Below are 23,526 nucleotides of genomic sequence, written 5' to 3' on the forward strand. Positions count from 1 at the left end.
TGGGCGACTCTTACACCAGGAGCTGCGTCAGCCATCTTCTCGCCCACGGGCACAACAGCACACAACCATCCACTCCCTTAGAGGCAAAGCCCCCAAGCCCACGCTACACTGAGAACATGCGGGCTTCTCTTCCTCCGGCTTCACAGTTTGGATTTACAAGCCCAAATGTTGCTTTGCTTGGATGCTTTACATTTAATTAGGTGTCCTAATAACAATGGAATTGCAGAAGTACTTATATCACTTTGAATTAGTGGTGCAGCTCTTTCAAACTTCTTTAAAAATTTTTTTCATATATCATTTTTTAAAATAGAGCTCATTATTTTAATTATATCCATTTAAATGTACAGTGGAGCCCTTGGATATTCTCAGCACGAATCATTAGGTATATTAGTGAAAAAGCACTTGGAATCTATCTACATGCTGACACTCCATAATCTATTCTATTTGTGTCACTGTAAAATAGATTTATATATAGATAACTACAAAATAGTTGCTCAAGATATGCTATGAATTTTATATTTAACCCGAGTCACACTTCAACATAAAATCTAAAGTCAGGCACTAAAAGGATATTTCTCAGTAAGTACATGCTGTCTGTGGTCACTGCTTACTGCTCAGGCCAGAATGCCAGGATAAGAACCAGACCAAGCAGGTTCCTGCCCAAGGAATTCTCTAAGAGACCTGGCCTTTCACTAAGGCAATGGTTCTCGAAGTGTGATCCTTGAAGGCCTATGGGTTTTACAGCGATGGCCCAAAAGCACCCATGGGGCCTGAATTACAAGAGTGGTGGTGAGTAGGCCTCCAGGAACACCACTTTCTCTGTCTCTGATACCTACAGCTTTGCTTTTAGTGGTGATGGGGGGTAAATGGTGGCCCCTCCAAAAGACAAAAATTGTGAGTCGTTCAGTGGTGTCCCGTTCTTTGTGACCCCATGGACTGTAGCCCGCCAGGCTCCTCTGTCCATGGGACTCTCTAGGCAAGAATGCTGGAGTGGGTAGCCATGCCCTCCTCCAGGGGATCTTCTGGACCCAAGGATCGAACACAGGTCTCCTGCTGCAGGCAGACTCTTTACTGTCTGAGTCAGCAGGGAAGCCAAAAGCTAGACCCCTGATCTAACCCCTGGAACCTGCGACTGTGAACTCATTTGGGAGAGGGCTCTCTGCAGATGCATTGCATTTCAGGATCCTGAGACAAGACTGTCCTGGATTCTCTGGGTGGGCTCTACGTGCAGTGCCAAGTGCCCTTGTAAGAGACACAGGTGGGATCTGACAGACAGAAGAGGGGGCCATACAGAGAAGATGAGAAGGCAGGAGAACCCAGATTGGACGGATGTGGCCACAAGCCAAGGGATGCTGCAGCCACCTGAAGTTGGAGAAGCAAAGAGTAGATCCACACCCAGAACCTCCAGATGGTGTGTAACGCTGGCCCAGACGTGGTTTCAGACTTCTGGCCTCCAGAAGAGCGAGGGATCGAGTTTCTCTTGTTTTAAGCTACTCAGTTTGTGGTATTTGTTACGGCAGCCACAGGAAACTAATACACCATGTGTGGCTGAATTAGAACAAACAGACCCAAAGCAGTTAACTCTGCAAACCAGTGGCTTCCGCCAGCCCCAAAGTTTCCTTTTGCTTCGTTCTTACTCATCTCCATGGCCGAGTCTGATCGCGACAGTCAATGTGCCGGCATGCCTGCCCAGGAAGGTTTCAGAAACAAACCTCTTCCTCTGGGTCTTACCAGATGGTTCACTGCTCACATCCATCCCATCACATCTGGCGCTCACGAGCGCCCTGTGGCCAGACAGGGAACCAGAGCAGAGGGCAGGGCCCACGTCTGTTCCCTCCCCCTCCACATCCAGCCCCAGCCTGGGGCCTGTGCACAGGACAGACTCATCAACATGAGGCATAATGAACGGTGTGCCCAAGGGTACACAACCTCCAGCAATGAATCTGAGACCAATTCTTGTAACTTCTGTCCTAGAGTCGTTCCTGCTGAGCCCTGCAGTCCAAGAGAGCCACCAAACCACTTCTCAGTGGACTGGAGGCCCAAGGACAAATGTCATTTCTGGCCACGTTGAAGGAAGAGTCCCAGCGATGCCAGTCAACCAAAGTTCTTTCTGGGTGGAATTTCTACATCATCCCACCACAGATGCTAACACTTGTAATCCGAGCAAGTCTCAGGGGTCATGAGAAGTCCTCAGCACACTGGACTTCCGTCCTGCCCCAATTTGAGTCAGTACTTCCATCTGATGATGACTGAGCTGGAGTCTGAGATATCTAAGGCCCTGGTGGAGGCCAGACCTCTGCCCAACAGGTGTGTGAATCTCCTGTCTCTGCCTCAAGGCTCAGCCTCAGGGCCACTCCACCTTCACCAAAGGCCACTACTTATTTCCTCTGGTACTTTAGCCACTGAAATAATGCTAAAGCTGGTAGTGGGGGGTGGGGGGTGGGGGTAATCTCTAATCACAGTGTGTAAGTAATGACTTGGTTAACTCTCTCTAGAATAAAACCTCATTAAAAGACTCTACTCATTATGAAAGAGGGTTAACTGGCCTCAAGCTGTGCTTAAACACAACACTGTCTATGAACGCATGGATGCATGTGGTGTTAAATGAATTAACACACATCCAGCCATGATGTCAGGGGCCGTGTGTACCCTGCTGCAGAGGCTGACCACTGATCTAGTCCTCCAGTCCTACCCAGCAGCCCACCTACCAATAACCTGAGCACAAATTATTATTATTTGCAAATGTTGGCAGGCTCCCCCTTGGCAATGCTTCCCAGGTCCAGTGAGGTTCCTGCCCCCAGCCCCCATTCCATCAGAGCAGTTCTTTCCAAGGCCTCCCAGGACCTCCAAGCTTCTAGATCCAACAGTCTCTACTCAGTCCTGACTGAATTCATCTCTATCAACAGCCTTTAATGAGCTCCCCTCTCTTCTCCTCCAACTCTTTCCTCGCAATGCTCTGGGTCTTCCCCGTGGGCCTCTCACCTTCCAGCCACCCCTCTTTCTTCTGCTGATTCCTCTTCACCAACCCACCCTTTCCATGTCAACCTGTCCCAAGGATAAGCTCAAGAGCCTCTTTTGTTTTTACTCACACTCACTTCCTACATGATTGCACCTAGATTCGTGCTTTTACATGGGAATTATGTGATGATGAATTGCAAACCCTATCTCCAGCCTGGACCTCTCCCTGAGCTCCAGACCTGCCTGAACAACTGCCCGGTGGACACGTCCATCTGGATGCCCAACAGGCAGGCACCCCTAGTTACAGGTCCAAGCTGAGCTGAGGCTGTGCCCCTTCCCCCAAGCCAGGAAATTCTCCTGACTCCAACCCCAGTGCTCTTCCCGCTAAACTCTGCAGCTGAGGACACAGTCATCGGTTAATGGCGGGCTTCTCTGTTTCGGTTAGTACAATTCCACCACTCTGGGACCATCCTCGTCTCTTCCCTCTCACTCCTACTCATCAGTCTACCCGCAAATCCTATCAACCCCACCTTCAAAATATGTCCAGAACCCGACGCTGCTTACCAGCCCACTGCCACCACTCTCATCCAAGCTGCCTTCCCCTCTCTTGTCTTGCGGTAATATTCTCACAGCCCGTCTCCCTGTTCCTATCCTGGCCGGGCCAGCTCACGTCACTCCTTGGCTCAAAACCCACTTACGGTTCTGAATCTCACCCAGAGTAGCAGCCAGAGTCCTTGCTTCAACCCTCAGGGCTCTGAGACATGCCTCACGGGCCCGCTGACTTCATCTGCTAACCTTGTCCCTCTCGTTTCCTCCCCCAGGGGCCACATCAGCCTCCTCCCTGTCCCCTGAGCAGGTGGGGCAGGCTCCTGCCTCAAGCCTTTGCATCTGCTCTTCGCTCTTTCTGAATACTCTCCCTGGTCCCCAAATTCCCACGGCAGGGTCTCCCCTCCTCCAGGTCTTCACTCAAACATCCACATCCCTTCCCTGCCCTACGTGTTCTGCTCAGCGTTTACCCTGCACTCATGCACCACTCTTGTTACCACTCGTCCTCCTCAACGTCTCCCCGACTAGAACGAGAGCTACAAGAGGACAGGGACGTTGTCTCCTCGATCTGCTGTCACCTGCAGCGCTGCCTGATATGGGCGAGGTGACCAATCAACACCTGCTCACCTAAGAAGCCAAGCATGAACCTTGCAAAGGTCAATGCAGCATAGCCTTTGAGGTGTCTCCCTCTCTCCACCACTCAAAAGAATTGTCGAGGGCTGGACTGCTTCAGCTGACACCCAGAACTGAAGGCAGCAACGTCCCACCCATCTGGCCCTCGGTAGAAAACGAGCTGGAGATATTTCATTGGAGCCAATGTTCTGAATAAGGGAAGCTTCTTCCTGAAGTGTCAGAGTCTTATCTTCATCCTTTCCGATGGAAATTTTCTTGAATGCAACAAGCTCTTCCTACTTTCTGAAATGCCAACAGGGCAGCCTTAGCAATGCTCTGACACCATCACTTTTTTTTCCTCCAGCTTTGAGATACTATTGACATATAACATGCAAGTTCAAGGTGGATAGGGTGGTGATCTGGTATTACAAAATGACACCAGCCCCTGAAGATGCAGGGTCACCATTATATCTTCCATTAGCAGATTCAGGCTGCTGGGCAGGGGTGGGGTGCTGAGGTCTCAGGATGATACCCACAAAAGAGCTTGCAGCCTCAGACCAGTGGCTCTGGGAACGCCCCCTGCTTCTAACAGGGTCCGGCTCCAAACCTCACTGCCAATTCCACATGGCTCTACACCTCTGCTTTCTGTACCCCTGTATCTGGACCCTGGCAGATGTCAGCAATGATGCAAGCAGTAAACAACCAGATGCAAAAATGCCAGCATGTGGAGCAGAGGAGATGCTGATGCAATGATACAGTCACGGGGTGAGTGAGGACAGGGCAGCTAGGATACGCTGGGCAGCGAGGAGGGGCCAGGCGGCGTGCGGCTGCTTCAGGCCGTATGCAAGTACCATCTCCTTGCTCTTCACGATGCCTTATGTGACAGGTAGTTTTGTTACACAAATAAGAAGGCCCAAGATCAGAGAAACAAGAGTGACTTTCTCATGGTCACACAGCTTTCTAGTGACAGAAGCAGGATTCAACCAGGTCTGTCTGATTCCAATCCCTAGGCTTTTTTTTTTCCTAGGCTTTTTTAAAACATCATCTAGATGGTTTGTTTTTGTTTTTTTTCCTAGAGAAAATAATAAAAACACTTGTTGAATGAATGAAGAAATACAAGACTGAATGACCAGAAGCTCCAAGAGATGGGGAACGTGTGCATTTCCTTGTCTCCTACCGTATCCTTAGTATCTTGGCCGAACAGGCACATGCTCAATGCTAAAAACAGAAAACACGGAAATGCAAGAAAACAAAGAAATGGAGGGCTCCATCTCTGCCACAGAGAAAGGTGCTTGGGCTATGTTCAGCGCTGACCTTCAGCTCTCCTTGATGTGCCCCAGAAGGGCGGCTATGTTCACATTTGTCCTTTGGATGTAAAAAGTTTCCTGTTTTCAGCTACAAGAACAGACATCATGAGGATAAAGGTCACAGCTTCACTACTAACCCGGAAGGGCCAAAAGAGAAAGAACCTACAGCGAAACCCCAGTTGCTGCAAACCCCACTATCGAGGCAGCTATATTTACTATTCCACCCGTGATCCAAATCTTCACCCCATCACCCATGCCTTAATAACCCTCAGAATTATCCACTTCTGTCATGTATCACTGAAATATTTTAATAAATAGTCAAGTAGGAAAGATTAGATTAATAGATTAAAAACTATTAACCTATTAAACAACTCTTAACAGTCTAGAAATTCAAAATATCGTACAATGCATAAATATATCATTAGTCTGAATTAATTTTTAGGCACTTAATTTTCTTCAATGTATGGTTGTCAGTCAGCCACAACGCTGGGTAATACCGCAACTCGGAAAGACATTGTGAAGACTTAAATATTAAGAGTTAATTCCCTGGTTAATTTAAACCTAAAATAGAGAAGAGCAGGAGTCTTGAGCAACGGCTGTCAAGTCACAAACTCTGATATTTAGCAGGTGGGACCCTCCAGGGAAAGCTGGAAGCTTCTTTCAAGGGAGGCAGAGCACATGGAAGGTTGGCCCAGGTCACTAATCAGAGCTGTTGTTAACAGTATCTTACACAGAGGCACTGGCTGTGTTTTCCAATGGGTCTGTCCGTGAGATGACATGTATCAGCTAGCCGTGAGCACGGCTCTCTAAAGACCCACTGTGCTATGACTCTCCCCACACAACTTTTGGGACTCTGCAGACTCAGGAATTCTCACTCCCTTAGAATGCCCTCGACAGGCAGGTGGGAAAGGGGAGGCCACACAGGAGCCTATGCCGACTGTCCGGTACCTTCCAGGGCACCCACGGTGTCCTACACAGACCCCGGGGAGCAGGTGACTCAACCATGAAGAGCGAGGCTATAGCTAGGCTCTCACGCTGGCTGTATAAACAGAGAATACACCCCTTCTGCCATCAACGTTATTTCCTACCGAGGTTGTGACGTAGCCTCGATCACTGATGCCCAGCAGTCCTGACCATTCACCTTGGCATGAAATGTAAAGAGGCTTCCCGACAGGACCGCACCCCTTCTCTCCTGCCCACCTTGACAACTGATGCCAGGAGCTGCCCAGCTGCTTAGAAAGCTCTGCCATCCCTCCACTGTGCTTGCTCCATCCTGGTACTACATCTGGCTTCCACCCCTCTGTTCTCCATCCACCAGATCAGCTGATGACCTTGTCTGGGATCTGGAATGCAGAGCCAGCTCCATCCACATGGACTACTGTGAACACCCAAGCCTGGCCCCTCTCTGCCCAAAGGTTTGCTGCCCCCAGATACCCAAACGAGACTCTTTAATACACAGTCCAGTCTCCCCAAGGGGTTTGAAGATGATAAACTAGGTGTGCGGGCTGTTGCCAAGCTTCCTAACCTGCACACACCTCTCTTTCCTGATGTGTAAGCACGAACCTCGAAGGGTTATTTAGAAGATTAAAGCACAGAGATGTTCATAAGGCACCCAGCAGAGTACCACACACATAGAGGGATTCAGTACCTGTTATTCTCTTCTCCTGTCTCTACCAAGCACTTGTCAGGCAAAACAAGAAAAGTGTGGTCCAACTGTGGAAAAGAGGAGCTCTTAGGTCACAGGTGGATAACTCATAAATGAAGGCAGGAGAGGAATGCTTTGCCCCTGTGAAAACCAAGGGAACGGAGGGCAGGGGTCCCTGCATACATCAGCAATGAAGAGGAGGGAGAAGTGGGCACACACGTGGACAGATTCACTGCAGGATGGGAAGGTGGTGTGATCAAGGTGGTGGGTGTGATGTACCCACGCCCTTTACCATCGTGGTTTGCGTGAAACCTGGAGGCGGCGGAAGTTGAGGGTGGGCAGAACGATATAAAAACAGTGAGGCTGTGGACATTTCCAGGGTTGCTTTCTCAGATTGAGGGCTTTTGTCATTAAAGGGTTCAAGGGACTTCCCTGGTGATCCAGGGGCTAAGATTCCATACTTCCAATGCAGGGGGCCTGGGTTTGGTCCCTGGTCAGGGAACTAGACCCCACATGCCACAACTAAGTCCTGGCACCATCAAATAAAATTTTTAAAAGGGGGAGTTTTCGAGAAGCAACCAGGTCATATCATCCTGGTTCCATTCTCAAGACCAAGTTTCTTGAGGACAGGACAAGACTTCCGGATGCTCTGTGCTGGTAACTGCAGCTTCAGGAGAACTTTCTTAAATTTTCTCAAGGAGCACAGGTAGGAAACTCAAGCTGGGTGGTTAGACGGAGTCTGGATTCCCTAGAGACCCCAATCACTTCCTATAGCTGGACCACCCCAAGCTTGAGAACCACAGCGCCATTTGGAAAAACGATTCACCATTTTTGATACATAGGACTTGCAGTTTGCATTTCTGTGGCTGTCTCCAGAGGACAATCCCAAGGATGTCTGAATTTTCCAGCATCTGCCTTCTTTGTGCAGTTAATAGTAGCTGATTAAGCAGCGTGAACTCTGCCCACCAGAGAAGCAAGGGGCCCCTTTGGAGTGAGTAGACTATCCCTTAAGAGGCAGCCTGCAATTTATAATTTTTATTGCCAAACTCTGGTCCCAAGTTTGGTAGTGTGAGCATACACATTTCTGGAGATCAAATGAGTTCCAATAACAGGAACACAAACCTACAGTCAAGATGAAGATGAAAACGAAAAGTGAAACTGAAGTCACTGAGTCGTGTCTGACTCTTTGTGATCCCATGGACTGCAGCCAACCAGGCTCCTCTGTCCATGGGAGTTTCCAGGCAAGGGTTCTGGAGTGGGGTGCCCATTTCCTTCTCCAGGGGATCTTCCCCACCAGGGACTGAACCTGGGTCTCCCGCATTGCAGGCAGACGCACACACCCAGAGCTGGTTCTCACATAACTCATTCTGCCAATGCCATCCTGGTCACCGACCAGCATCAGGCCTACCGGTACCACGGAATTTTGTGCAAATAAGGTTAATTGGTTTAGGGCTACTTTAATTTTCCTGCTGAAAGCCAAAATGCTAAACAAGAAGAAGCTATTATTTAAAAACAATTACACAGCCATACACATGTGGTTATGAGATTTAACTGTCCACCGAGGGGGAAAACCTTGGCTTAAAGCACAAGACTCAGCGAGGCCCAAAGCCATCTGATTATTTGGTTGACCATGAACAAGTCTATTTCTCAGGCCCTGTGAGAAGGAGGGATGCCAACTGCTGCCTCAGCGGGACCCTGGGAGGGTCACTTGAGATGCGCAAGCAGCAGGACACAGGAAGTAGATCGTGGTGGGCCCTCAAACACAAGTTCCACCCCCACGGTCATCCCCACCTGCAGGCTCCCTCTGACGTCCAGGCTCTATGAGAAGTCACCTGCTACCCACTGCTCCCTCCTCCTGGGAATGGAATCCAACATTGCAGTGACGGTGGCAAAAAAAAGCAAGCATTTACTGAACATCTACTACAGACTAGGCATTGGGCTAAGGGTGTAATACCACTTAAAAAAAAAAAATTATCTGCCTGTGCCAGGTTTTTGTTGTAGCATACAGGATCTTTTTTTTAAGTTGTGGCATGCAGCATCTTTTAGTTGTGGCATGTGGGATCTGTTTCCCTGACCAGGGATCAGACTCAGGCCCCCTGCATCAGGAGCATGGAGTCTTAGCCACTGGACAACCAGGGAAGTGCCTGCATATCATCATTAGTGCACTTCACCCTCATTGACACCGCTATGAGGGCAGTATGAATATAACCCCCCATTTTACAGATGAGGAAGCTGAGGTCAGGTAACTAGCCTAAGGTCATACAACCAGACAGCAGGTGGTGCCAGGATCTGCACCCAGGCAGTGTGGGCTCAGAGAGAGGGTGAGTGGGACGCCCCACAGGCCAGGCATGCAAAGTGGGAGCCACAGGGACCATCCTGTTCCACTCTGGGGCTCTCCCAGGACCAAGCAGAAGGCTGTGCATTTTGAACGCAGGACTCACAAAATGCTTTGCTGAAACGAATTCCTCAGGCCTGAAAAACATGGCCTTTCAGAAACTCCCTTCCAAGTCTACTGTCTAAGGTCCTGCCTGCCCCGTACTCTTGGCAGTACCTCTTTCACATCTTGCCCCCTGCAGTGTATTCTTCTGGCAGACAGACTGATCCTTTTAAAACCAAATCAAGTCACTCCTCTGCTCAACACCCCCAGTGGGTCCCTGCTTCACAGAGGGTAAAGGCCAAAGTCCTGACAAAAGTTTCCAAGGCCCCAGGCAGCCATATCAGTCTCCCTGCAGTTGCTCCAACACATTATGCACACTCCTGCCCCAGGGCCTTTGCACCTACCGTCCTCTCTGCCTAGAATGCACTTCCCCAAATGACTGCCTGACTCAGTCCCTCATTTCCTTCAAATCTCTGTTCAAATGTCACCTTCCTATTGATGCAATACTCCTTCTGACTTTCCCAATCTCCCTCTCTGCCCTTCCCCCAAAGCACTTCTTACCATATGACAGGCGATGTACTTTCAGTATTTTTGTCTCCTCCATTCCCACAAGAACATGAGCTCCACAAGACCAGGGATTTCTGTTTTATTTGCCACTGTATTTACAGCACCACGGTCAGACCCTAGCACTTAGCAGGCACTCAGTGTTTGTGGAATGAATGAATGAGCCTTGGTCTTATCGCCTTCTCCTCCGCCCCAGTCTCCCTGTCTATTCGGCCCAGATCACTTGTTAGGCAACTAGCACACATGGTGAACACACCAGTCCCTCACCGCCTCTACCCGTGCTCTGCTTACCTCCAGATGAAAGGGCTGGACCAGATTATCGACAAAGTCCTTCCAACTCTGAAAGCCTTCAACTGACCAAAAAAAAAAGGGGGGGGGGGCTAATTCTTCATTACAACAAGGCTGAAGCTACATTTACTTGATTATGAAAACTGCATTTAGAATGGTAGAATTTTCTACAGTTAAGGCCCCACAGCCCTCCACACCTCTTAGAGTAAGTGAGGTCTGGCTGCATTGTGGTACGTGATCTGTAACCTGCACACCAGGATAGCATTAACCTCAAGTGCTGAGATCACTGGTCTTGTAAAACTGACCCAGGTTGGGTTACAGGGAAGTAAACCAAACCACCAGCGGTCGTCTCCTAGGATCAGAAACACCTCCTCTCCTCATCCCCCTCAATTTAACACTAATTCCTTAGCAGCCCATGCTGTTGCTTTTGGGGTTTAGCCAGAGGCCCTCTGGAGAAGGAACAGCATGAGGTGTTCTGGGCCGAAAGGAAGGCGCTGGAACGAAAGCAGACCCTGCTGTGGTGACACAGCATGCACGGCAAAGCCCGGAGTGGAGGTCAGAGAGTCACAGGTCCTTCAAGGTCAGTCCCAACCAAGGCCACTCAGCCTCACTCTTGACTTCGGACAGCCTCGGGCTTTAGTCTTTCCATCTGAAGCAGGGACTGCATGAGTCCAACGCTCCACCAAGTACCCAAGACTCTGAACCCCACCTGGCCAATCTAACCCAATATCCGGGCTCATGCCCGGATTGTCATGCCCGACAATCTCTGCAACCCCAGGCTCCTCTGTCCAAGGGTCAAATTCACCAGTGGCATCAGCTAAGGGTTATATTAATGTTCTATATTAACATTCTCTGGACGTTTAAAGCAGAACTCACTTCTCACACCAGTTACTGGGTCACTCGACAATAATGCTGCTCTGGTCTTTCAAAGATGCTCTATTAGCTTTAATAACAGAATCAATATAAACTCCCTCGTGAGCTCCTTCAGAGGCCCTGCCTTCTGGACAAGACCCCAGTCGATAGCCCAGCCCTGGTCCCCGCACAGGCTCCTCTAAGCTCTGTAAACTGATCACTTCCTACAGCAGCAGGAGGGCATGGTGGTGAGGCAGCTGCCTCAGAAGAGTCAGACGGGGGTAGGCACCCTGGCTGTGCCGCTCACTTCCAACTGTATACCTGTCTGGGCCTCAGCAGCTTCAGTAGTAAAGTGGGAATAACAAGATCATCCTTCACAGAGCTGTGATAAAGATTATGGGCTGTGCTGCATTTAGTTGCTCAGTCATGTCTGACTCTTTGCAACCCCACGGACTGTAGCCTGCCAGGCTCCTCTGTCCCTGGGATTCTCTGGGCAAGAATACTGGAGTGGGTATAGACTATCCTTTCTCCGAGAGATCTTCCCAAACTAGGAATCGAACCACAGGGTCTCCTGCATTGCATGCAGATTCTTTACTAGCTGAGCTACCAGGAAAGCCCCATGAAGATTCTATCGTTTAATAAATGTAAATCACTTAGCTCACAGCCTGACTAAATGGTAGTTATTATTAGAAATTTTTTTTTCTACATCACAAGTTATACAGTAAGGCCTGGGCTGACCCTTCTTGGTGTATACTCTGGCACTGTGGCAATAACATGGGGCTCCATTACTAAGTGTTCGCAAATATAGGTTAATCAGGGAGAGCAAAGAGATGGCACACAGGCCACCTCCCACCTCCCCTGACCAGGCCAGGCATCTCTAGTTGATCTCAGCACTCTTCTGCCCGTCACTACAGTCTTGGGCTGATAAGACACAATACAGAGCTTCAGGCACCTATTTGCACTGTGGGGAAACCCATCTGCTGTTCTCCGATCACCAGGCAGAGATGGTGGCCTGGGAGAGATTCATGCATTAGAGAGTGAGGGCAAGGCCACACCCACATACAAGTGATGAGGAATGAAGGGAAATTTGTTCCCACTGCTCCAGACCCAGCACTTTGAATGGTGCCTGCCACAGAACAGGTGCTCAAATGTCTGTTGGATGAGTAAATGAACATCTAATCCACCTGAGTCCGTAGCACAGAGCACTGGGTCTAACCTAGCAGGTGCTCAATGAACAAGAGAGGGCGGTGGGGGCGGCTGGCTAGACCCTCACTCGAGTACAGCCTCAGTAAGCAGACAGAGCACCAGCTTAGGGAGGGTCAAGGCCTGATACTGCTTTCCTCACTCAGCACGTGACCCTGAGCAGGGCCTTCCCTCCCCATGTGTTCAATGAAGGGAGTGACCAGACAAAGCCCACGGCCCCTTTCAGTCCTGACATTCAGATCTAGGAAGCATTTCCAGGCACTGGCAGTCTAGGGACTCCCAAGACCCCACAAGCCACAGCCTCATACACTCTTCTTATGCAAGATTCTAATATCAGGGGCCCAGGAGAGAAGTACAAGGGCGCTGGGCAGCCACTGGCTACATGAGTCACTGTCCAGATTCCCAAGCCCAAGCTCGACTGTTCAGCCCTTCAATCTAGCCCACACTCCCTGCCCCTAGACTATCCCATCTTCTCCCACCTCAGTCAGGGTACCCATCCCATAAACACTCTCGAGTGCTGGCTGGGGATCAGCCCACAGCACTGAACAAGACAGAAGTGGCTTCTGGAGCTGGCACTTGAGAAGCAGAGAAAAGTACACAAATACATGGAGTAAGTGAAGAGTATAAACAGGCCACAGGCGGGGTCGGTGGGGCTCAGAGAAGGCATCTCAGAGGGGAGGATGGAACTGAGACCTAAAGGATGACAGGGCGCTGATCATGGAAAGACTGGGGAAGAGGACATCCCAGGCAAAGTAACAGTGGTTGCAAAGACTCAGGCCGGAAACTGGCGAATCACGGCCATTCGTGTATTTATGTATGATCTGTAGCAGTTTCTGGATTATGCCGCCAGAGACCTATGGCCTGTGGAGTGTGAAAGACTATCTGATCCTTTATCGGTAAAGATGGGCGACCCCTCCTTTACAGAGTTAGAGGGTCAGGGTAGTTAAAACAGACTGAGCAAGGAGGAGACGTACGCAAAGACCAGGGAGGTGGGTGGAAGCCGGGCCATGCTGGCTTGGATGGGTTACACTGATCTCCAGCCTGGTGTCAATGCCCGCTTTCGGGCCGTCTCCAATCCACCCTGCAAGTGGGGGCCAGGGTGATCTCCCTGCAGCACAGAGTTGATCACCTTACCCTCCTGCTCCTATGGTTTCCCAAAGCACATTACAAGGAACACAGGCTCCACGGGATAAATGTCAATAAAAGCATGCCACAGTTAAGTAAGTTTGAGCAACATGTCATTCTCCTCTCTCTCGGATGCTCTCAAGCAAGCACCCTAGCACATGAAATGCTTTGGAAAGTTCCACAGCAAAGAAATCTGTGGACTTTAACTAGCCATTCTTCAAATTATTTGGCCAGAGAACCGTTTTTCCCCCCATAAAAATCTGTTAACATTTAAAGAACCAGTGTTCCATGAGCTGAAGGGCATACTCCTGTGCTTGGCACACCCAGCTCCAGTAGGTAATCCTAGAGCCTGTCCTACACGTTGTGGATGTGGCCTGGGAAGCCTTCTCTCTAGGCTGTCCCCTTGCCTTCTTGCTGTCAATGCCCTAAATAAAGGTCATCTGGCCACTCCAGCTGCTCTATCTAATGGAACAGCAGGAACAGCACTAACATTTACACCAAGGGACTGCCCGCCTGCGCCCCTGGTGGGAGACGTCCACTCCATGGGCCTGTCCAGCATTGCTTTCCCCTATCTTCGGTCATGACAGTCCCGCTCTCCTGTGGGGACCACGCTTCCGCCATCCCCTGCCAGCTCCAAGGGTGAGGTCTGGCTAAGCAGAGTATTCCACCCTCCCGATTTGGAGGGACGGGCTCAGGGGAGGAGCATAGGACCGAAGTTGGGCCAGTGAATTCCAAACCAGGCTGGGCGTCCTTGGAGTTCACGATGAGGCAGTCAAGATGGGATTCAATCCCAGGTCCTCCTGCCCAATCTTGCACTTCAACCCCCAAGTCTCCCCTAACTTGAGCAGGCAAGGCCAGCTGGGCATAGAGTCATCCTTAAGATTCCAGTCACAGATGCCCACAGAGGAGGGCTGGAAAGTGCTACTCACAGCTCCATGTCCTCCAGGGAAGTACGGCTACTTCGCAGCAAAGGGGGCTAACCTGGACCATCCATTCTTTCAGGTGGTAGGTGATGACTGGACAGAGGTGGGTGTTGGTCCTGAGACCAGGGATGAAGGAAAGGGGAGTGCAGTGGGGGGCGGGGAGGGGGGCATACCTGCTAGCCGTGCTCTTCCTTCCAGCTGCACTGGCTCCGTCAGCCTGCAAAGGAAATCCAGAACACCTACATCAGCCAAGAGGAAGGCACGGAGGCTACCCACTGTACCCTACCAAGCGCCCGCTCAAACACCAGCTTTCAGAGGGGTTAGCGGGCCACCACCCGCTGCCCCATTCCTCCAGGCTGGAAAAATCTGCCCCCCAGTGGCAAGAGGGGGTCAGGACAGCCATCCCCCCACCCCCGCCCCGCCCCACCCTCCACCACCAATCTGCTTGGCCCTTTAAATCCAGATGAGCACCCACTGCCAACATAAACCCAGCAACCACAGAGCTCGTGGGACTCAGTGAAAAGTAAGTAACCAGCCAGATCTGAGATTGAATTGCACCATTTTTATTTTCAGCTGGGATTTCCAATAAAACAGTAGCCGCAGATTTATTCCTACCAACTGGAGGGGGGAAATCCTATTATGTTAAAATAGGCTGTCCCCCAACCCTGCAAGCAGGGGGAGGCGAGAATGCTGGTTTGTCATCGCTTTTATTTGGAGGGTGCGGGGTGGAGAGATAAGGCTAACCAAATGAAATTTTCAGAAATCATAAAATTCTGGTTCAGATGGAGAGACAGAGGCCCCAGAAGAAAAGGGAGTTGCCTGAAGTCTCATGAGGACTGAGTGACAAATACCCAGGGATCCTGACACCTAGGCCCATGCTGGGGAGACCTCAATGCTAAGACCACGGACACGGGAGAAACTAAGGCCATGGGTTCTCCAACACCCCTGGTTGGAGATGCACTGCCCGGCTTTGGGGAAACATTCATGATAATAGTAATCACAGTTGGAATAATGCAGGTTCAAAACTCAAGCACACATGTGTTTCCAAATTCAGACACTTTCCAATTTTAGAAAGGTAATGTGGTGCGTGTGTTCTATATTTTGAAACAACCCTGGAAGGGTCTGGGGAGCCCCCAGTGCTCAAACACGTTGATATTTCTGTAGTGAAACATACGCAGTCAGCACATGGGTGACATGAAGCTGGCACCTAGCCTCTTCTCCCTTCAGGTCAAGTTCTGTCACCTCACCAGTTAGAAAACATCTTTTTGTTTCCAAGCTTTCTGAAATTCAGGGCTGCAAATGAAGGACAGAGGACTTAAAAACAGCAGCAGCTACCTGTTAAGGAGTGCCTCTGAGAAGCTGCAAACTGGCAAAACCAGATGGTGGACTTCGATTTAAATAGTCGATATATAAAAATAAAGGGATTTCATCCCCCACAAAGCCAGATGTTCAGCTTCTGAAAGCAACACGCAGTCCCACGTGACCAGTTAGCTTGACTTGATATACCTGGTCAGCCACAGTCCCCACCACTCCCTCTTGTCTACTTCCCCACCCCGTCCCCTGTGGGTACCAAGACTCACTCCCCCAGCTAACTTCCCACCCAGCACTAACGTATGGGCACTGAACGCCTCTCATTTAATCCTCTGGACAGGTTTCCCAACACACATACACAGTCTCCCCATTTTACAGGTGAGGCACTGAGGGTCAAAGAATTTAAGTCATTTATCCAACATCCCTTGTGGCTCAGCTAGTAAAGAATCCGCCTACAATGTGGAAGACCAGGATTCGATCCCTTGGTTGGGAAGACCCCCTAGAGAAGGGAAAGGCCACCCACTCCAGTATTCTGGCCTGGAGAATTCCATGGACTGTACAGTCCATGGGGTCACAAAGAGTCAGACACGACTGAGCAACTCTCACTTTCACTTTCATCCAACATCCCACAACTACAAACCCAGGTGTGGGTCACTCCAACACCCACGTTCCTCAGCTCCGGAATATTTTATCTCCCTCCAACACTCAAGAGAGCCAACTGGGAAATGGGGTGAATGTACAGAGCCCCCACTGCCCACAGGAAGGAAACGGACAGGTGAAGGACAAACATGGAGGCAGAAACACAAGGCTTGGGAGGGAGCAGCTAATGGGATGCCAGTGTATTATTTCCATGGAAGAACCAAGAAAGCAGAAGATGGTTTGCAAATAATATCAGTGGGAGCAAAAGAGCAGGATCAATTACAGCCTCTTTCCGACATCTTGCATTCCTCAAACTTGTAAAGAAAACAAATGCAAGGAGTTGTTCGAATGCTCAAATCAGAAAAAGCAAAAGGGGTGGAAGTTCTGTCCCCAGAGAGCTTAAACATAGTAAAACCCCCAACTGAAAGTAAAACCACCTTTCAGACTCAACTCTACGCATGTCTTTATAGGATCTCATACCTATCTTTAATGTTATCTCTTTTTTGTCCTTTTCCTTCACACATAATTTCACACAAATTTGACCAGTTCAAGTGTACTGAACATGCAACTGGGCAGGGAAAAGGAGTCTCTCTCTTTGGCACACCTGCCCATCTCCACGTGTGTTCCCGTTTTCCACTTATTTTTATCAAACTAAGACAAAGTGCTAAAAACATTCAAAGAGCTGTCTAAGCAAATTTTTCTGTAGAAGCCTAGATGCAATGGGATAACTGGAGGGAAGAACGCATCCCTGCAAGGTGGGAAATGTCTGTCTATTGGCAGATATGGGAAGGCGGTAGAGATGGACCATGGACCATGAGTGAGAGATGCTCAAGAGAGCACATGTCAATATCACAGCAACTCTCAACCTCAGCCTTTGGGCCTGAGTCCAGACCCATCCGAAGCTCCAACACTTTGGCCACCTGATGTGAAGAGCGGACTCGTTGCAAAAGACCCAGACGCTGGGAAAGACTGAAGGCAAGAGAAGAGGACAACAGAGGATGAAGTGGTTGGATGGCATCACCGACTCAATAGACATGAGTTTGCACAAACTCTGGGGGATGGTGAAGGGACAGAGAAGCCCGGCATGCTGCAGTTCATTGCAAAGAGTCACACAAGATTTAGCAACTGAACTGAACCAAACTGAACCAGACCACCTTAACGACAAGGGACAGCTTCTATGGGCCTCCCACCCCCACCAGCCACAGTGCTGAGGACACCGATTCTCAGTTGTAGAGATCCCTAAGAAGCCAGGCCGGCTTTGTCTCTGTCCTCACAAATATCTCAAAGCAAGTCTTACTGTTTGAATTCAGTTGATAGTGCCATTTTCCTGGGCCCAAATGGTCTACTACCAGCAATTTCATTCAATTTGACCCAAACCACAAACCCACTTTTACCCAGTGTAATCTGATCTGATTCTCAATTTGAACCAAAGTTCAAGAACACAGGGCGTACAGTCACAGGGTCTGAATTCAAGTCCTGGGTCTGCCATTTTTGAGCTGTACAATCCTTGGCAAGTCATCTGTACTCTCTAGGTCTCAGTTTCTTCATCTGCAAAATGGCAATTTGCCAACACTAGGATCTACCTCTTGGGACTGGAGGGAGACTTAAACATGATAAATAAGCTATACATGTAAAACTACTTAGTTTGAGCCCAGCTGTAATCATAATAATAATAATCGTCAACAACCCTAGATATAGCTATAAAGGGTACCACTTATTGGGCCCAAGAAACTGAGGCACAGAAAAACAGAGTGACTTGTACAAGAATACACAGCAGATGGGCAAGAGGCAGAGTCAGGCCTGGACCGAGCCACATGCCTTCCCAGCCTGTCCTGGGGCCTGATTTGAATCCTCGGCTGCAAGACAGAAGGTCGTAAGCATCTACCAGACCCCACGGCCCTGAGGCTTTCTCCAAAGGGCTGGTCAGTGACAGTGAATACAGTGATGCTGGCAAAGTACTAAGCAGAGGCCAAGTGCATGTAGAAATGGAGACTCTACTGCTGATGGCACCACTGGACCACGTGCGCCTAAAGATGCAGCTTCTGCCTGGCTCTGTCTGGGTCTCCCCTTCAACCTTGGGCATGCTCTTTCCTTTCCCTGGACCTGAGGTTCTCAGGTAAAAACAAGGATATGAGGCACGAGAATTCAATCAGATCGTCGCACCTCCTTTCATCCCTGACGCTCTTATGTGGAGTTGACCCAAACCTAACCAGACCACTTAAGGGTAAATGAAATATGGTCGGGGGAGTAGGCTCATGAGAGACCTTCCTCCTCTTACGCAGGTGGGGCTAAAGGTACCCAAACCCAGGCCCCCCTGCCCAGCTCCCCACAAGGGCACCCAGCCCCACCCATTCCTTACCACACCAGCTTCTTCTCAGGGCCTGGGCAAGGCTATTTTTGGTTTCATTCAACCCTCCTCTTCCCTCTCAAACGAACGTTGAGCTGTTCTTTTCCATTCTCTTATTAAGGATTTTCTTGGAAAGAAAATATTATTCCTAACCCAGAAATTTTATTTCTAAATTTGTGCAAATGTAAGTTGTAAGACATTAGCTGCATTTCACATTTTGTGCAAATGGCAGAAACAGGCAATTCGTGTGCTACGGGATGGGGGCTGGCCAACGATTTCGATAAAATAAACCCTTTTTTAATTTAAATGCTAATGCACTGAATTAAAATTTAATAACTGAGGAAATTGAAAAGCCGAGCAGGAATATTGGAAATAAATCCAAGCAGAAACAGCTGAAATTAAAAATTCTAGAGAGTGGGAGGATAGCAGCTAAGCTGTCTTATATGATTACATTTTTTTTTTTCAGAATGAAGCAAAAAAAAAAAAAAAAAAAATCCTATCTCTCGCTGGCTCCAGGGCAGTAAATCCACAGCGCTGTGATTTATTGCTCAATTTTCCTGAGGGAAAAAGGCTTTCTTTCATGCTGAAATATTTCATAAATTTCAAGCCAGCATAAATTCTTAATTTAAAAGTTATGGAGGTCACATTTAGTGCACTGGTACGGTTCCAAAATCTTAAAGGAATAGCAGCGACCAAAAAAAAAAAAAAAAAAAGCAAAAAGGAGGGGTAGAATTTGCTCCTTTTTTTTTTTTTCCTTTTTTCCATTTTGGTTTTAATTCATGAGTTGAAATTTCATTATTAAAGATTCTTCCTGGATGGATGGAACCCAAGCAAGCACGTGGGGAACTGGTGTGTGTTTGGAAATCTGCTGCAAAAGATGAAGAGATAAAGATTTAATTCAATTATAAAAAGGCATTTTTTTTTAAAGCCACTTGAGGAATTTCTGGTAAAAATTTCCTCCCTTCATTGCCCGGGAAGGGGTGAGAGTGGGGGAGGGTGGCCAATGTAATTGCTTCTCTTAGATCGCGGATCTTTTGTGCACACTGATATATTCATTTGTTATACAGCTGTTCGGCGGCGGAAAGAATGCTGGGGCGCCCATAATTCTAAGCAAATCAATCAAAAATTAATGATTTGTCATGCTTGCACAATGGAGGAAAACAGCTCCTTGGGTCCTGGCTGCCTGATCTGGAAGAATGAAATGCCTTTCTGCGATAAGAGAGCAGACCCAGAGGCTCAGGGGGGCCGAGGGGCCACTGGAAAAGTGGGGGCTCGAGCTCTGAGAAGATGGAGTGGGCATCTCCAAGATGGCGCATCAGCGGTCAAGCCCAGGACAGACCTCAGACAGCACATTTCCGTGGTGGTATAATTAAGATCTTGCCTTTTTCCTCCCCTACTGCAACTCAAAAATTGCTTCCTCCCTGGAGACTTAAATGACTCCCCATCCCCCACCAGATCTGATTAGTCCCTGTTCACTGTTCTCCCAACATGGCTAACACACTACCACCAGTGCCTTTCACCAGCTCTACGGGATGGGGACCACAGTTCCTGGAGAGCCTGTGTTGCCCCAGACTCCTCCTGGATAAAGACCACATCCCACATGTGGTTGTGTCTCTAGCACCCAGTTAGGGGCTTGGCACAAGCCAAATATTCAGCAAATATGGTTGAATCCATTAATTACTATTTCTCAGGTAATACTGATCAGCTGGTAAAGAATCCACCTGCAATGTGGGAGACCTGGGTTCAATCCCTGGGTTGGGAAGATTCTCTGGAGAAGGGAAAGGCTACCCAATCCAGTATTATGGCCTGGAGAATTCCATGGACTATACAGTCCATGGGGTTGCAAAGAGTCAGACATGACTGAGTGACTTTCACTTTCACTTTCTCTGATACTGAGGTTCCTTAGATGAATAATAAATTGCACTGGCAATTATACATAGGTAAGCTATGAAAATTGATCTTAAATAATCAGTCATTCCTTCATTCATTCAACATGTGTTTCCTGAAAGCCTACTATGTGTCATGTACTATGCTCAGCTTTGAATGAACAACCTCAAACCCACTGATGGACAATTCCATACCCCCAGTGTTCACTGCTTCTCGGCTTCCTTCCATCCTTGGAAGGGAAGAATCAACATGAACCTGGGAGAGGAAGGGACATTCCCTGATTGTTCAAATCCCTTTGAAGTCTCATCTTCTTTCTTACTAAGTCACGTGACTGTTATATTCACAAGCACCAAATGCATAGTGGTCCAAAACATGTCTGTGTACTTTATACATATGTATATTATTTTGCACATAGAAATTGTTTTAAATTACCAACTGGTACAACTCACCCAGCAGGAAGATGCTCGGGCTCAGCGATGAATGAAATCAAGTGCACTTGACCTGGAGGCTGCGGGAGGCACCAAACCTTTAAGAAGAACTTACCAGAGCCTCAGGACCTGCCCAGAGGATGACTCTATGTCCCCTACAATTTACTAAAGACAGGAGGACAAATGGGTCTGGAAGAACTCAAGCCCTATTTACATATCTCTTTCCTTTCCAACCACCAATGGATCCCTCAAATCTAACTTGAACTTTTGTCCCAGTGAGTCACATGACTCAAGTCAGGAGAAAGTTGTTCGCTCATCTCTCAAGTATTTACTGAGCTCCTTCTATGTTCCAGACACTGTTCTAGGCAAATATGGTTGAACCTGTTATTATTTCCCAGTCCTCACGGTGATCACACTCAAGTATGTGTGGTAGGTGCTCAGTCGTGTCTGACTCTCTGCGACTCTATGGACTGTAGCCCACCAGCCTCCTCTGTCCATGGGATTCTCCAGGCAAGAATGCTGGAGTGGGTTGCCATTTCCTCCTCCAGGGGATCTTCCTGACCCTGGGATTGAATCTGTATTTCTTGTTCTCCTGTACTGGCAGGCAGATTCTTTACCACTAGCGCCACCTGGGAAGCCCCATACTCTAGTATGCAGGTGTGTGTGCATGCTAAGTCGCTTCAGTCATATCAGACTTTACAACCCTGTGGACTGTAGCCCGCCAGGCTCCTCTGTCCATGGGATTTTCCAGGCAAGAATGCTGGAGTGGGTTGCCATGCCGACCTCCAGAGGATCTTCCTGACCCAGGAATCAAACCTGTATCTCCTGTGACTCCAGCATTGCAGGTGGATTCTTCACTGCTGAGCCACCGGGGAAGCCCATACTCGTGTATAATCAAGCATAATTGCACTCAAGGGCAGGTGGGTAATCAGAATTCTGGGCCAAGGGAAGAGCTGTGGGCTGCAATTTTAAATAAGTTGATCAGAGTAGGTGTTACTGGGAAAACAGTGGAAGGTGAGGGGGCTGGCCATGCGGTGACTGGGAAAAGAGGGAAGGCCAGTGGGAAGACCGAAGGGCAGACGTGTGCGTGGTGCGCTCAATGCACAGACAGGATGCCAGCATGTCTAGGGCAGACCAAGCGAGGATGAGAGAAGGTCAGCTGTGCAGAGCCTCGCAGCCACTGAAGGGCTTTGGCTTTTACTCTGCGGAGCCAAACCTTCCTGGAAGGTTTGGGCAGAGTCATATAATTTGACTTCCATTTTTAAAAAAATCACTGCGGTTGCTCTGTTGAGAACAGACCAGGGGGCAAGGATGGAGACAGGCGGGAGGTTGGCAAGGAGGTTACTGTAGCAGTCCAGGTAAGAGATGAAGGTGGCTGGGACAAGGGTTGTGGGAATGAGGGAGCTGAGGAAGCATTCTCAGTTCTGAATATATGAGAAGGTAGAATCAACAGGACTTGCTGATAAACTGGATACATGACTGAAAAAAAGGAAGAATCAGCAAAGATTTTCAAAATCTTGGACCAAGAAAAATGGAATTGCACCCGTCTGGTGATGAGAATATTAATCATCAGCCTATCACTTTACAGACTGTTCCACCTCACTGAATCCTCCAAATAACCCCATGAAGAAGACAATGCAGTTTATGCCCCTTTGACCAAGAATTAACCAAGCACCCAGAGGGGCCAAGTGACTAGCCCAAGGTCACACAGCTGGCCCAAGGCTTGGGCAGGGCTCATGCAGGTCTTCTTACCTAAGTCCATGGTCATTTCCTCTACAGACTTGGCCCTTCATCTCTAGAACTCATGAATCAACCCTGGCCCTAAACAATGTAGACGAACTATTTTCCTATCCAACCACTGGGCTCCAATTCAAACACAGGTAGTCCCTACTTTTACTCACCAGGTGTTCTGAAAAACACCCATTAAGGGTGACTGTATCAGCACTGAACAACAAGCTTTGCAAGTTAAAAGAGGATTCCATTCCCAGAGAACTAAATATGTTATAAATTCCCTAATTAGATCCTGCTTCTTAGATCACAATCAGTGATATGTTCCTACCATGTGGTATGTGGTTTTATTTTCTATTTATTTTCCCAACTGAACACAGTTACTTAAAGCCACTGAGTGCTTTAAGGGTCCAAAGCTTGCAGGATAGAGTGGAGGCTGCCTGAGAAGACTCTGGGTTAAAAGAAATGGAACCCAGGAGGCTGATTCCATTTTTCAATAGATATTTATAGAGTTCAGACTAGCTGTGTGATTCTGAGCAAGGCCTTGGGGGGATTGACACTATGATGAATCAGACATGGCTCCTTACTCATTCACCAAAATACTACCCATTAAGTGCTGGGTACTTAGCACTTAATATGCACACCTACTATGTGCTGGGTACCAAGATAATTACTGGGGACACAATAGCAACAAGAACAGAGGGGGAGGCAGACCATGATTATTCACTTCACACTCAGTTTAGAGACTTGTTCTGAAGAGAAAGGCCTGAATTCCCTGAGTATCTC

General features: G+C 48.6%; 1 protein-coding gene across 12 annotated transcripts in view; it reads right to left on the reverse strand.

The window, feature by feature from the left end:
* Positions 1-23,526, reverse strand: part of ZNF618 (zinc finger protein 618) — a 198,658-nt gene that overhangs the window by 73,738 nt on the left and 101,394 nt on the right. For all 12 annotated transcript variants that reach the window (XM_070459252.1, XM_070459249.1, XM_070459254.1 and 9 more), the window contains exon 2: positions 14,574-14,617. In XM_070459252.1, coding sequence (XP_070315353.1) covers positions 14,574-14,617 — 44 coding nt within the window. The remainder of the gene's footprint in view (positions 1-14,573; positions 14,618-23,526) is intronic.

The sequence above is a fragment of the Odocoileus virginianus genome, chromosome 31, assembly GCF_023699985.2.
Source record: "Odocoileus virginianus isolate 20LAN1187 ecotype Illinois chromosome 31, Ovbor_1.2, whole genome shotgun sequence".
Classification (NCBI taxonomy): Eukaryota; Metazoa; Chordata; class Mammalia; order Artiodactyla; family Cervidae; genus Odocoileus; species Odocoileus virginianus.